Genomic DNA, 11409 nt, shown 5'->3' with positions numbered 1-11409 from the left:
TGGCCTCCTCTGGTGAGGAGTTCAGAGGGAGGTTTCACCACCCTACCCCAAAGAAGCCCAATGTGGGGATGGGGGGAGAGACCACCAAAGTTCTCAAAGCGGTTTGGATCAAGGTGGGAAATCTTGGAGGTGAGTCCCTCCTGGTCCCTCTGGGCTGACCCTGGTGGGTCTGAACAAACTGTCCCAGCCCATCCTCACTGCTGCTCTCCTCTCTCCTTGGCAGGACATGGGAGAAGGATGCCCCTTACTCCGCGGCGTGGGCAGCCTTGGTGGGGCTACTCCTGTGGCTCCTCTCAGGTATGTCCTCCTGCTCCTCCTGGGTTATCTGGGCCCAGTCTTGATTTATGGCACCTTGGATTTGAAGACCACTTGGGACCCTCTCAAGAAGCATGGCCCCTGCCAGGGTTTCATAAGCTGCCCCCCCAAAAGAGGTCCCTGTTCACAAGAAGCACCAGACAGAAAGGAAAGGCAGCAAGGGCAGGCAAAGGGATCTCCAAAGCCCATCAGTCTGAGCTAGCTGGGCTTTGGGGGAGGCTCCAGGGGTTCAGGCACAGGAGGCCAGGGAGGGTTCTCATGCACACTGAGCTCTCTTCTAGGGTTTCAAAGGAGGATGGGTGGGGTGGGGGGATCGGTCCCCTAGTCTGTTCTCTGAGGACTGGGGGGCTGAGAGGCTCCATGGGCTGGTGTGCCTGGCCCAGCATTTCTCAGCCCCTGGATTCCAGGTGAGCCCTGCAGCCACCCAGAGCGGGAGGCTGGAGCCAGGTTTGGCTGGCTGCTTCTTCAGGGCTGGATGCCCTGGTGCCTTCTTGAGCGGTTGCAGGGGAAAGGGAGCAGTTGGGATGGGGAGCAGTGGAAACCCCTCTGGGGGGCAGAGGAGGTGGTCATGGCAGCCCCTCGGAACAGGTGGTGCTGAGTCAGACCATTGCTCTGCTCGGTTCATGGTGGTCTACTCTGACCGGCAGCCGCTCTCCAAGCCCCAACCAGGGAGCTGAGATCTTTTTCCTAATGGAGATTCTGAGCTTCAGGACCCCCCACCCCAAGCTACAGCCCAGCCAGGGGAGAAGAGGGGACTTGGGCAGGTGCTGCTTGTCTCAGCAGAGGGCTCCCGGGGTGGGAGAAGCTGCACTTCCCAAGTCCTACCAGTCATAGCTAGGAAGCCCCACCAGTGTTTCCTCTAACAGGGAACCCCAGATGTTGTTGGCTACCAATCCCATAATCCCCAGCCAAAGGCCATTGCAGCTGGGGATAATGGGAGTTGTAGTAGTCAACATGGAATGCTCTGTTAGCAGGAATGCTGAGCCCCACCCTCTGGCTACCCCAGACTTCCTGCTAGTGATACGGAAATGTTCACTAAGTTGCTGGGTGGGTGCGTGGCAGGTTGTTGCTTTGAAGGCTTTGAGGGAGGACTAGGCCTCACTGAGAGCCTGGCCGGGTCTTTCCTAATAAGGGGGAAAGCCCCGAAGCACAAAACAGGAGGACCAATGCGGGACTCACACTCACAGCCCCCAGCAGAGGAAGCGGCTTTTGTTGTGTCCCAGGAGTGGCTGGGAAGCTGTTGGGGAAATGGGAGGGCAAGATCCTTGCCTGTGAGTAGGAAGATCGGGTCTGGCTCCGTCCGGTGCGTGAGGGAAGTGAGCTTCCTTTATTGTATTTCTGCTAATAATGAAAACTATCTCTTCCAAGCTGCTTTATGAAGGGATGGTTGTTCCTATTGCACACTCTTGTTTTTCTTCTAATCTAGTGCTTGTTTTTATTGCACTCTCTTGTTTTTCTTCTAATCTAGTGCTTGTTTTTATTGCACACTCTTGTTTTTCTTCTAATCTAGTGCTTGTTTTTATTGCACTCTCTTGTTTTTCTTCTAATCTAGTGCTTGTTTTTATTGCACTCTCTTGTTTTTCTTCTAATCTAGTGCTTGTTTTTATTGCACACTTTTTTTCTTTTAATGTAACTCTTGTTTTTATTGCACACTTGTTTTTCTTTTAATCTAATGGTGGCCATTTTGGAAGCAAACATCCAGTGAGATGGCGGCACATGGTGGGTCACGTGATTAAACAGCATGGTCATGGGTGTGGGGAGCCAGCTGTGCTCCGGAGCTTCTCTCCAGACCCAGAAGTTTAGGAAGAATGCATTAGAGAAACAAAAACAAATAAGAGCAAAAAGAGGCTATAAAATTAACAAAACAAAAGGTAAATTGAATGAAAAATCAGCTGAATGAAAAATGAAAAATAAAGACAAACATGAAAATAAAGTTTAAATGAAATGTTTGGGGTTTTTTCTTTTTTTGCAAGACTCTAAATACAGGTAGTAGCTTAAAAACATCATCAACAAAAAGCATTTTGAGAACAGGAAGTGTCCCTTTTACTATTTATTTATTTATTTATTTGATTTATATACCCCCCTTCCAAAATGGCTCAGGGTGGTTTTAGTCAGCAATGCAGCTGATTTGGGCCCAATTTGGCCCAATTTTGTATGGCAGCATGGTGTGCAGTGGGAGGCTGAAAATTTTTAACTCTGAAAAATGGTTTTTTGCCTTGAACCCAGAATGTTGGGGGCAATATGCTAAATCATTGTAAACCGCTTAGAGAGCTCCAGCTATAAAGTGGTATATAAATGTAAGTGCTATTGCTATTGAAGTGGCCACGCTCCTTTTCCAAATCCTCCTCCCAAACACTGTTTCGAGGTGCAGAGGAGCCACTTCCTGCTTTATGAGCATCTGTTAAGGACCCCTTGAAGGAGGTGTGACCTTTGGACCCCAGAGGCCCTGGAAAGATCAAATGGGCGCTAGAGGACCCATTCCTCTCTCTTCCCTTCTTCACAGAAGTCATTCTTGGATGGCTCCATGATTTGCAGTGTGACCAATGGGAAGGAGATCCTGGATGAAGCAGTTGCCACCAGTTCCCCGAGGAGGTAGAGTTTCTTCTTGAAATGTTGTGTAGGGAGGTATTCTGACCCCCTGCCAGCCTGGATCTGGGATGGATCCAGTGCGGCTGACAGGGCAGACAAAAATGGCGTCATCTTACATCTCGTAGAAGAATTGACTCCTGCAAGATGTGGTGATGTCCACAGGGGATAGCTTCCTGGAGGCATCGGGCTGTGCCCTGTTGGAAGCTAGATGATTCTTTGGCCTGATCCAGCAAGGCTCTTCTGAGGTACTCGTGTTGTGTCTTGTTTCTCACTGCAGTGTCTATAATTGTCACTTCAGACCGACCTCTGAAACCACATGGAGAGAGGAAGTGGCTTAGGAAGACCACAACAATGGGAAAGCGGAGGTTGGGGAAGGATTCTGCACCCCTTTGCCTCTCTCCCAAATCAATCGCTTTCTGGGTGCATGTGGTTTGGACGTGAGGCATCAAACGGTTCCCAAGACCCTGACATAGTTCAGTTAATGAAAGGGTCTTTCTGCAAATTCTGTATACTAGCTGTGCCTTAAAGAAATGCACTGATATTTCTTTTAAATATTGCTTTTCTTTTGGTACAGAAATAAATTTTGGATTCTGACTTGACATGCTTTCTTTTTTTTGACTGGAGCTCCACGGTGCAGCCAACAGATACCAATGGCCATTTTGAAGGATGGTGGCCATTTTAAATAAGGGCTGCCATTTTGTTGAGCACAATGCATCATATCACAATGAAACAAAATGTCCACAAGTATGTGGTGGCTGTGTCAAAAATCAGAGCCCCCAGAAAGTTCAACATGAGTACAAGAGCATGCATTCCTCTCCTCTGTCTCATTTGCAGGGTCCTGACACCCAAGAGGCCGAGATCCCACTGGTCAACATGAGGGCACAGCTGGATGTGGAGAGCTTCATCAGTTCCTCGAGGTACTCTTTTCTCAGCTTGAGGGGCAGCTCCAGAGCTCATGGAAGCAGAGAGCCTTCCTTAGGAGCCCAGTGTGTGTGTGTATGTGTGTGCGTGTGTGTTGTGTATGTGTGTGTAGCAGGGGGTGGGCCTGGTTAGCTCAGCAAGAAGAAGCGGGGCTGGAGCGGAGAGCAGGTCTCAAAGCCCTGAGTACCATGGGGGGTTATTTTTCTCCTCCTCTCACAATTCTGGAAGTGACGTTCACCTGATGAACTTGAAGGGCAGCAGGTAGAGGACAGAGGAGTGTAGGCCCTCATTACAAGAACAAGATATATGGAATTCATTGCCACAAGATATGCTGATGGTCACTAGCTTCAAAAAAGATTTAGAGGTGATCCTCTTGGAAAAGAGCCCCATTTAAGGGTTTTAGCCACAATATGAGTGGAACTTCCATACCCCTGAGATGCCTAGAGAAACGCATGGGGTGTGTATATGTGTGTAAAGTTGCCAGCTCCCTTGGATTTCCAGGTATTTCCTGAATTTAAATCACTTCCCCCAGCGCCTGGTTAGCCCATTAGCTTTCCTGGATCCCCAGCTTCTTTTTCTTTTTCAAGCTAAGCTCTAGCCTTAATATAATCGGAGTTAAGGAGCAAAATGTGCGGCCGCTGTTCTGTTCAACTGCTGGACTTTGAGAAAGGCCGATGAAGCACAGGAGACTGGCTGGGAGAGGTTCACACCATAAGTCATCCCCTGAGGAATTTTGCCTTTGTTTTTTGGCAGCTGGGGATCTCTATAGGGCACTTGAGAGGATCGCTTGAATTTGATGAAAACCACTGCCTACCTGTGTATTGTAATTGTGGCCAACTGGGAGAGGGTATCTTGCCCTGGACCTCCCCCAGGTTCGTTTAAAAAATCCTCCGGTCGAGCGGCCACCAGTCTCCTATGAGACAAAACTAACACAGAAACCTTTTAAAGAGCATGTAAGCCAAGCAGGCACATGGGGAGACAGAACGGAGCACGTCTCCAGCCCTTGCAGAGAATGAAGCCTCCTTTTAGGAGGAGGAAGCAGGCATGTGGTGGTGGTGGGGGGACACTTCACCTCACAGGCATGTGAGCGGGGGGGAGGGGGAGACACACACTTTGGAGACAGCAACCTTCTCTTCTCTGCAAGGAGACCTCACAGATTGTCCGGACCCTGCTGGAGAGGGTGGCCCTGGAGAAGACCTGCTGGGAATCCCTGTGCTCTCCGCACAGCTGCCTCCAGGGTGTGGCCCTCTTGGTGAGGTAAGAGGGCAAGTGCTGAGATTGCTCAGGAGGGCTGGGGGAGATTTGGGTCAGGCCTGCACTCTCAGGGCAGGCCTCCCTCTCAGGACTCAGCAAGGGTGTGTTGCAGGGCTCTCTTCCAGACACCCTCTTCAGGCTGAAAGAATACTTGGCTTCCATCTTCAGCCTGGAGGAAGATCCTCGCAGAGGTGGCCTCACACTCTCTTCTGTTCTCTTCTTTTAAAGGCAGCCAAGGGCAATCTGCACCTCCTGTTGGAAACTCCCCCCCCCCGCCCCTGTGACACCTGGAGGGTGGCCCTCTGGCTTGCAGAAGCTGCTCCACAAGATCTCCAAGTGCAGGGGCGTAGCTAGAGGAGAGGGGGCCCATGTTCATCCCTCTCTCTGGCGGCCCCCCAGAGTGAGGGAGATAATGAAGAAAATAGGGAGGGGTGGACCTGGAGGGCCCTCAGGAGCTGGGGGCCTGTGTTCTTTGAACCCTTCTGCTAAGTTATAGCTACGCCCCTGTCCAAGTGTCTGGTAAGAGCAGCTCCTCCCTGTCCACCCTTCGGCTCTGAATCAAGGTCACTTGGGTGGCCCTTTATTCTCACAGGATTTGTCTTTGCTTGTGATCCCAGATTCGGGAGCTCAGCTCCGAGAACGCCGTGGAGATGGAGACCTCCAATGCCCTGGGATTCTTCCATGGCTAGCAGGTTTCCGTGAGGAGAACCGCTGCCATGCTCATCAGGAAGCGATACGGGATGTTTGGGTCTCCCGTAGTGGGTCATCTTGGTGGGCCACATTTCACTCTCTTTGAAGGCACTACCAGAAGAGTGTGAAGGTGCAGGAGATGTTCCCTCTCCAGGAGGGCTGGCCCACTGAGCGTTCGCTAGGTCTCTTGGTGTTATTTCCTCCCAGGGTGACTTAAGAGGAGCCCCTGCAGGAATCGCTCAATCTGTCAGCCAAGAACAGATGTGACAGATGCAAGTGGTGCTGTGCCGAATGTCTGGAAACAAAGGATGGGGCAGACACAACAACAATTTGCACACAATACTCTCCTGCCTCAGCAGCCTGTCCATGCGCCCACCCGGGACCAGGACCTGAAGGCTGACGTGTGGCTGATGAGGGTCTTTCTTCCAGCCGGGGAGCCGCCCCCACCCCCTGCCCCTGGCAATACACATCTCTTGGGCAGCAAGTAGCGGGTTATTGCATAGCTCGTTGGAAAGAAGCACAGTCCCCCGCCCCGCCCAGCTACACAGGGCTACCTGGCACAAGCAAAGCGGCTCCCTTTCCTGCTCAAGGAGTGCTGCTCCTGGGCGGCTGGAGGACCCGATCCATCCAAGAAGACCTTCGAAACATTGCCATGCCTCCAAGACTGGGCTGAGTAGGCAGCGACTCCCTAAAACTTGGTTGACCTTGCCATCCACCCCTCGTTGTGCACAATCCTGGGCTTCCAACCCTCCCAGGGAGAGAATGGGCTTTGCTGGCCAACCTGTTGGGGGACGAATAGGAATTTATTTTGCTTTCCACTAGATTGGCCTAGTGGGAAAGTGTTTTTTGTTTTTTTTTGCCTACTCCATTTCCTCTCTAGTGAATTCAAGTTAATTAGAATTGTCATTACCAAAGTTGTCGTCTATGAATAAAGCTGCAGCCCTTTCATTCCTATCCAGTTGTGTCCGAGTTCTCATTGGCCTCCTGCCTTTCTGGGTGTGGTGGCCATGCTTTTTTATGATGGTTGATGTCTGTGCCAGCTCTCTTCAGTCATCACTGCATGGTGCTGACTGGTCCACCTGGTGGTGGTGGTCTGTGTTCTTCTGCTCCTCCTGTTCCTTGTTCATTTGATAACTGGAAATGGTGCTCCTTCCTTCCGGCTCCCAGTGATGGGGTCGCTCCCTTTCATAAGTGCCCCACGCCATGGCAATCTGCTTCCGGGCACGAGGCCTTGAGTGCCAATGCTTCTGTGGAACTTCTCTGTTCCCCCAGAAACAAAGCTTTTCCTTCACTGCAGCCAGGATGTAACATCCACTGTTCCCTGGCCATTTAGGCTTCCAGGTGCCCAAAGGCTCTACTGCTCTTCTCTGAAATTCCCATCATGCTCATTGACACTCTCCTCCCCCCACACACAGCGCCTTCCAGGATACAACAGCATTGCAAGCCAATGTGAGGAGAATTGGGTCTTGATTGTTGCAGCCCTGTGAGTTCTGAAGGCAGTGATCCGAGATGTCCCCCCGGCCGCACACTTGGCTTTGGCCTGAGCGAGGGGTGGCCAACCTGAGGCTCTCCAGCTCTTTTCAGACTACAACTCCCATCACCCCTAGCTGATTGCAGCTGGGGGTGATGGGAGTTGTAGTCCAACAGCTAGATGGCCTTGGGTTGCCCATCGCTGCTCTAAAGGCCTTGGCAAAGGACTGGGCTAACATTGGGGCGGGGCAACCATGCATCTTGCCTCAGATTGTTCCTTCCACCCCAGGAAGGAAATATTCTTCCCTGGCTAGAAACTCTCCTCCCCACAATTCCGAACTGCTGCCGCTTTGCAAACCCACCCGTTCTTCTCTTCAAAGAGGATTGGTCTCTTGTTCCTCCTGCCGTGCTGGGCTGAAGAACAGCTGCCAGACCGTGGTGGTACCTGGCCTCACCTCTTCTGCAAGGAGCTCTGTTGATGTGGCCGTTTTCCATCCATACTAACCAGGTCACTCGGGCTCAAGGCGATCTCCAAATTCTGCCCCCCCCCCGTATTTATTGTCAAGTAATGCCATCCTTCCCTGTTGTCTCTAGAAAAAACCCCACAGCAGCTGGGGAGGAGATGCAGGTGTTTGGTTGGTTTCCTTGCAGGATCCCCTGGAGCTTGGTGGAAATCAGCAGCACAGGTTAGTGGTGCACTCACTCCCATACAGATCACTCTGGCATTGACCATGCGCTGGGCTCAGCTAGCACAAGATCACTCCTCTGTCCTCCCTCAATTTTTGCTGACAGACAAGCAGTTCTGGGGAGTTGGTTCTTTGGTTCCCAAAGGCATGGGGCTTGGAGCCTGGCTGGATGCTACCCGGATTTTGGTGCCTATCGGGAATCTCTGCACTTCAGAAATCATGATTTTGCAATACAGGAAAAAAAATCACCCATCCCTGATTTTCGCTTCCTGTTAAAATTAAGGTTTTAGCTCACGCCTCTCAAGCCCCCTTTGCCTTTTAAGAGGTGGTTCCCATTTTCCATTTTGAGTCAGATAACTAAGTCAGCACACTCCTGAAATCTATAGTGAACATAGGAGATTCCTCCTCACATGAAACATTTCAAGGGAACCCCAATGTATTTTTGGCACTCTACCTACCTAGGTGGTTACCAAATTTCGCCAACAGCAAGAACAAAACGGAATTCAGAGGTTCTTCCTCAGGGAAAAGGGAGGAGGCTTGGGCAAAGTCAAGAGTTTTGCTAATACTCTGAGTTTCTCCAGGACTTTTTGAACCCATTTTCAGCACTGGCAACTTCTAAATTCACCTTGAATGTTGCTTGCAGCAGAGAAAGAAAAAGTGATGCCAACCCCAGAGGAGATGTCTCTTTCTATGCTGGTGAGGCCTCTCACCAGGAGCGGCTTGTCCTAACAAGCCGGGGGCAGGAGGAAGAGGAACAGCCACCTTTGCTTACTGGAGCAATGCCTTTTCCTTTCTCTCCTGCTCCAGTATTAACAAGAGCAGCACAGCTGCAGGCCGGCCACTCGTCAGGTATTGCTGCCCAGTTAACCGCACAGCTCTACCTGACTAATGCCAGCCTGCATGCAGCTGGCCACGCAGAGAGAAGCAAAAACACAGAGCAGGAGAGAAGAGCAAAACAGAAGTCCAGGAAGTCCAGGCAGCTGTGCCTCCTTGGGCAACCGCCTTCCTTCAGCTCGCTAGGAGGCTGGAGGAGTGCAAATCCCATGTGCAAATCATTGATGCCCAAAGAACAGGAAAACTGAGACCCAGACAGCAGCAAAGATCCACAGAGTGAATTTTTATTTCCAACAAACACAGCGCCTGCCCGGCCTGGGATAGAAGTGGGGATGGGGGCAGAGAGAGAGGGGCGGGGTGCTCCAGGGGGGAGAGTGGCTCAGATTCCAGCCTGTGTGGGATGCGGCGGAGAAGAAGCCAAGTCTTTTGCCCTGGGTCCTGGGTCCAAAGATTGGGAAGAATGGCGGAAGGAGCAGTGTCTTGAAGGCCGGGGGGGGGGGGGGGACGGGACGCGGGGCAGCGACTTCTCTCCCAAACCTCTGGCTGGCCATGCACACAGTGCATGGCGTGAAGAAACGTCCAGATAGAAAAGAGTTAAGATCGGCTCTCTGCACCCAGGAGGGGGCGCCCTGCCCCACCGCCCGAGTCCTGTGGGTGCGAGGATCAGAGAGCCATCGGCGGCGTGTGATTGTGTGCGCGCTTTTGTGTCCTGACGGTGAATCACTGCAAGGAAGAGGGGCAGCAGGAGGCGTGGGGAGGTCCGGGGAGACAAAAGAGCCCCCCTCATGCTCTCCAAGTGGGCCAGGTGCCTGTGGGGTGTGCATGGCCGTGTCTATGTGACAGCTGGGGGGAGGGCACAGTAGCTCCTGCTGCCCCCTTCCGCCCAACAAGCATCTACAGGGGTGGCCACGGTTGCCCAAAAAACCCAATAAAACCACCAGAAGGGAAGGAATTGTCTTTGCTTTGTTTTCCTTCTTTTTCCAAAGTGTCCGTGTGAAAATATATATATATTTATGTATATATATATATATATCTATATATCTAGAGTGCCAAATCCCAGAGTCCACGAGGCTCACACTTCCGTCTGGAAGTCCCCCTCGGACAGATCCAGGCTCATGCAATGTTTCTCCCAGTCAGCCGAGTGCATCTCCAGTTTCTCCCGGTGCTTGGAGGGCAGGGAGCTCAGCGTCATGGCCTTGAACGTGCTCCAGGACTTCTGCTTCTGCTGCCGGCTCTCTGGGCTGGTTATCTCCTGCTGCGGACAGCGGGGAGGAAGGAGAGGCATCAGGCCACAGGAAATGCGAGGCTGTCTCTGGAAAGGGGAGCCCCCCCCCCGTCAAGTGAGGTCCTTCCCATAATGTTGAGCTCACATATTCACTCCCAGTTCCCCAGTATTGGCTGCCATTGGTGGGGTGGAGAAATGCACCCCAGACGGGTCCAGTCACAGAGCCATGGGTTCTGTGCAATGCCCCTGAGCCTTGGGCCTGCCCCCCAGCCACGCCCACACAAGCCACCAAGGAATTCTGCTTCCGGTGTAGCCCAGAAATAAAGCCAACCAATTTTGGGTGCTTCTCCCTCCCTCCCTGGCATTAAACAGAGGTCTGAAAATCATGCCGAGCCTTCAAGAAAGGTCCTTCCCCTAGTCACCATCTGCCCCACCTCACAAGACAGGGGACCCCTTTCTGAGGGTTTGGGCAGGCTCCTATGGGAGTAGGCAGTCCTGGTTCCTAAGCCATTCAGGACTTGAGAATCTGATGCAAAATGGCAGGGGGTGTGCATATCCTTAGATCTTTCCCAGATGTCCTAATGTCCTCATGGCATGCTCCTTTATCACATGGGGGGCAGTCTGTCCAAATCACACACCCCATGTGATAAAGGACCAGCATTCTCTCTAACAGGGAATTCCAGATGTTGCTGACTACAACTCCCAGCATCCTCGGCTGTGATGGCCTTTGGCTGGGAATTATGGGAGCTGTACTCAACAACATCTGGGATTTCCGAAGGAGGTGGGTAGAACCTTGGACCGGCCTAGTCTCATGTGGAAGGATCGAGGCCAACGAGCAGGACCCATTGGCCCAATCAGCACCGCCCTCTTGGACCACTGATCACATGCCCTAGACATCCTCTGCATGCAGTGAGACCCTTTTGCTTGGATTTCCCAAATGATAGGGGACTGTTAGCTGTAGTTCAGGGGCAGGCAACACTGCCTCTCTAGCTGTTGTTGAACTACAACTCCTATCATCCCCAGCAATAGATTGTGGCTGGGGATGATGAGCATTGTAGTTCAACAACACCAGGAGAGCTAAGGTTACATGCCCCTGCTTTAGTTGTTCTTCTGATGGTCTTGGTCCATCTCCTACCTGTTGCATCTGGGGCTAGGTGGCAGAGAAGACCACATCCTCCCCTGCCCCATTGCTCTCTCCTCATCTCTGAGTATCAAAGGGCACTTACACTGGGCATATTCTTCTCCCCGCTCCCTGAAGAGACGCTCCACCGCTTCTCTCTCTGCACAAGAAGAGCAACAATTAATTCCTGAGGCGAAGGGTCCTCTCAGCATCCAAATCAACACAGCTGGAGTTTCTTGTCTTGGTGAAGGGTTTCAATTTTTTGGCAAGGTTTAGCTGAGGGGACTACTCGATTTGGGAGCAGT

The 11409-nt window shown here is 51.9% G+C and overlaps 1 protein-coding gene and 1 long non-coding RNA gene across 11 annotated transcripts in view; one reads left to right on the top strand and one right to left on the bottom strand.

Moving 5' to 3' along the window:
- The first annotated feature begins 252 nt into the window (after nucleotides 1–252).
- LOC128333142 (uncharacterized) lies at nucleotides 253–6723 on the top strand. 3 transcript variants are annotated; one of them, XR_008310863.1, is made up of 5 exons: nucleotides 253–297; nucleotides 2819–2907; nucleotides 3739–3821; nucleotides 4970–5082; nucleotides 5977–6723. It is a non-coding gene; the product is annotated as an uncharacterized LOC128333142 (long non-coding RNA). The 3 variants fall into 3 exon arrangements; XR_008310862.1 differs by lacking the exon at nucleotides 253–297 and adding an exon at nucleotides 1367–1618; XR_008310861.1 differs by lacking the exon at nucleotides 253–297 and adding an exon at nucleotides 1367–2186.
- Nucleotides 6724–9022: 2299 nt separating this feature from the next.
- ADGRB2 (adhesion G protein-coupled receptor B2) overlaps nucleotides 9023–11409 on the bottom strand; it is a 190123-nt gene continuing 187736 nt past the window's right edge. For 6 of the 8 annotated variants that reach the window (XM_053267535.1, XM_053267528.1, XM_053267530.1 and 3 more), the window contains 2 exons: nucleotides 11211–11264; nucleotides 9023–10014 (listed from right to left, as the gene is read on the bottom strand). In XM_053267535.1, the coding sequence (XP_053123510.1) occupies nucleotides 9832–10014; nucleotides 11211–11264 (237 nt within the window). In that variant the 3' untranslated portion in view covers nucleotides 9023–9831. The remainder of the gene's footprint in view (nucleotides 10015–11210; nucleotides 11265–11409) is intronic. The other 2 variants (XM_053267529.1, XM_053267527.1) reach the window with 1 other exon arrangement.

This window comes from Hemicordylus capensis, chromosome 7 (genome assembly GCF_027244095.1).
Source record: "Hemicordylus capensis ecotype Gifberg chromosome 7, rHemCap1.1.pri, whole genome shotgun sequence".
Classification (NCBI taxonomy): Eukaryota; Metazoa; Chordata; class Lepidosauria; order Squamata; family Cordylidae; genus Hemicordylus; species Hemicordylus capensis.
The sequence above is the reverse complement of the archived record's forward strand: the minus strand, read 5'-3'. Positions and strand labels throughout refer to the sequence as shown.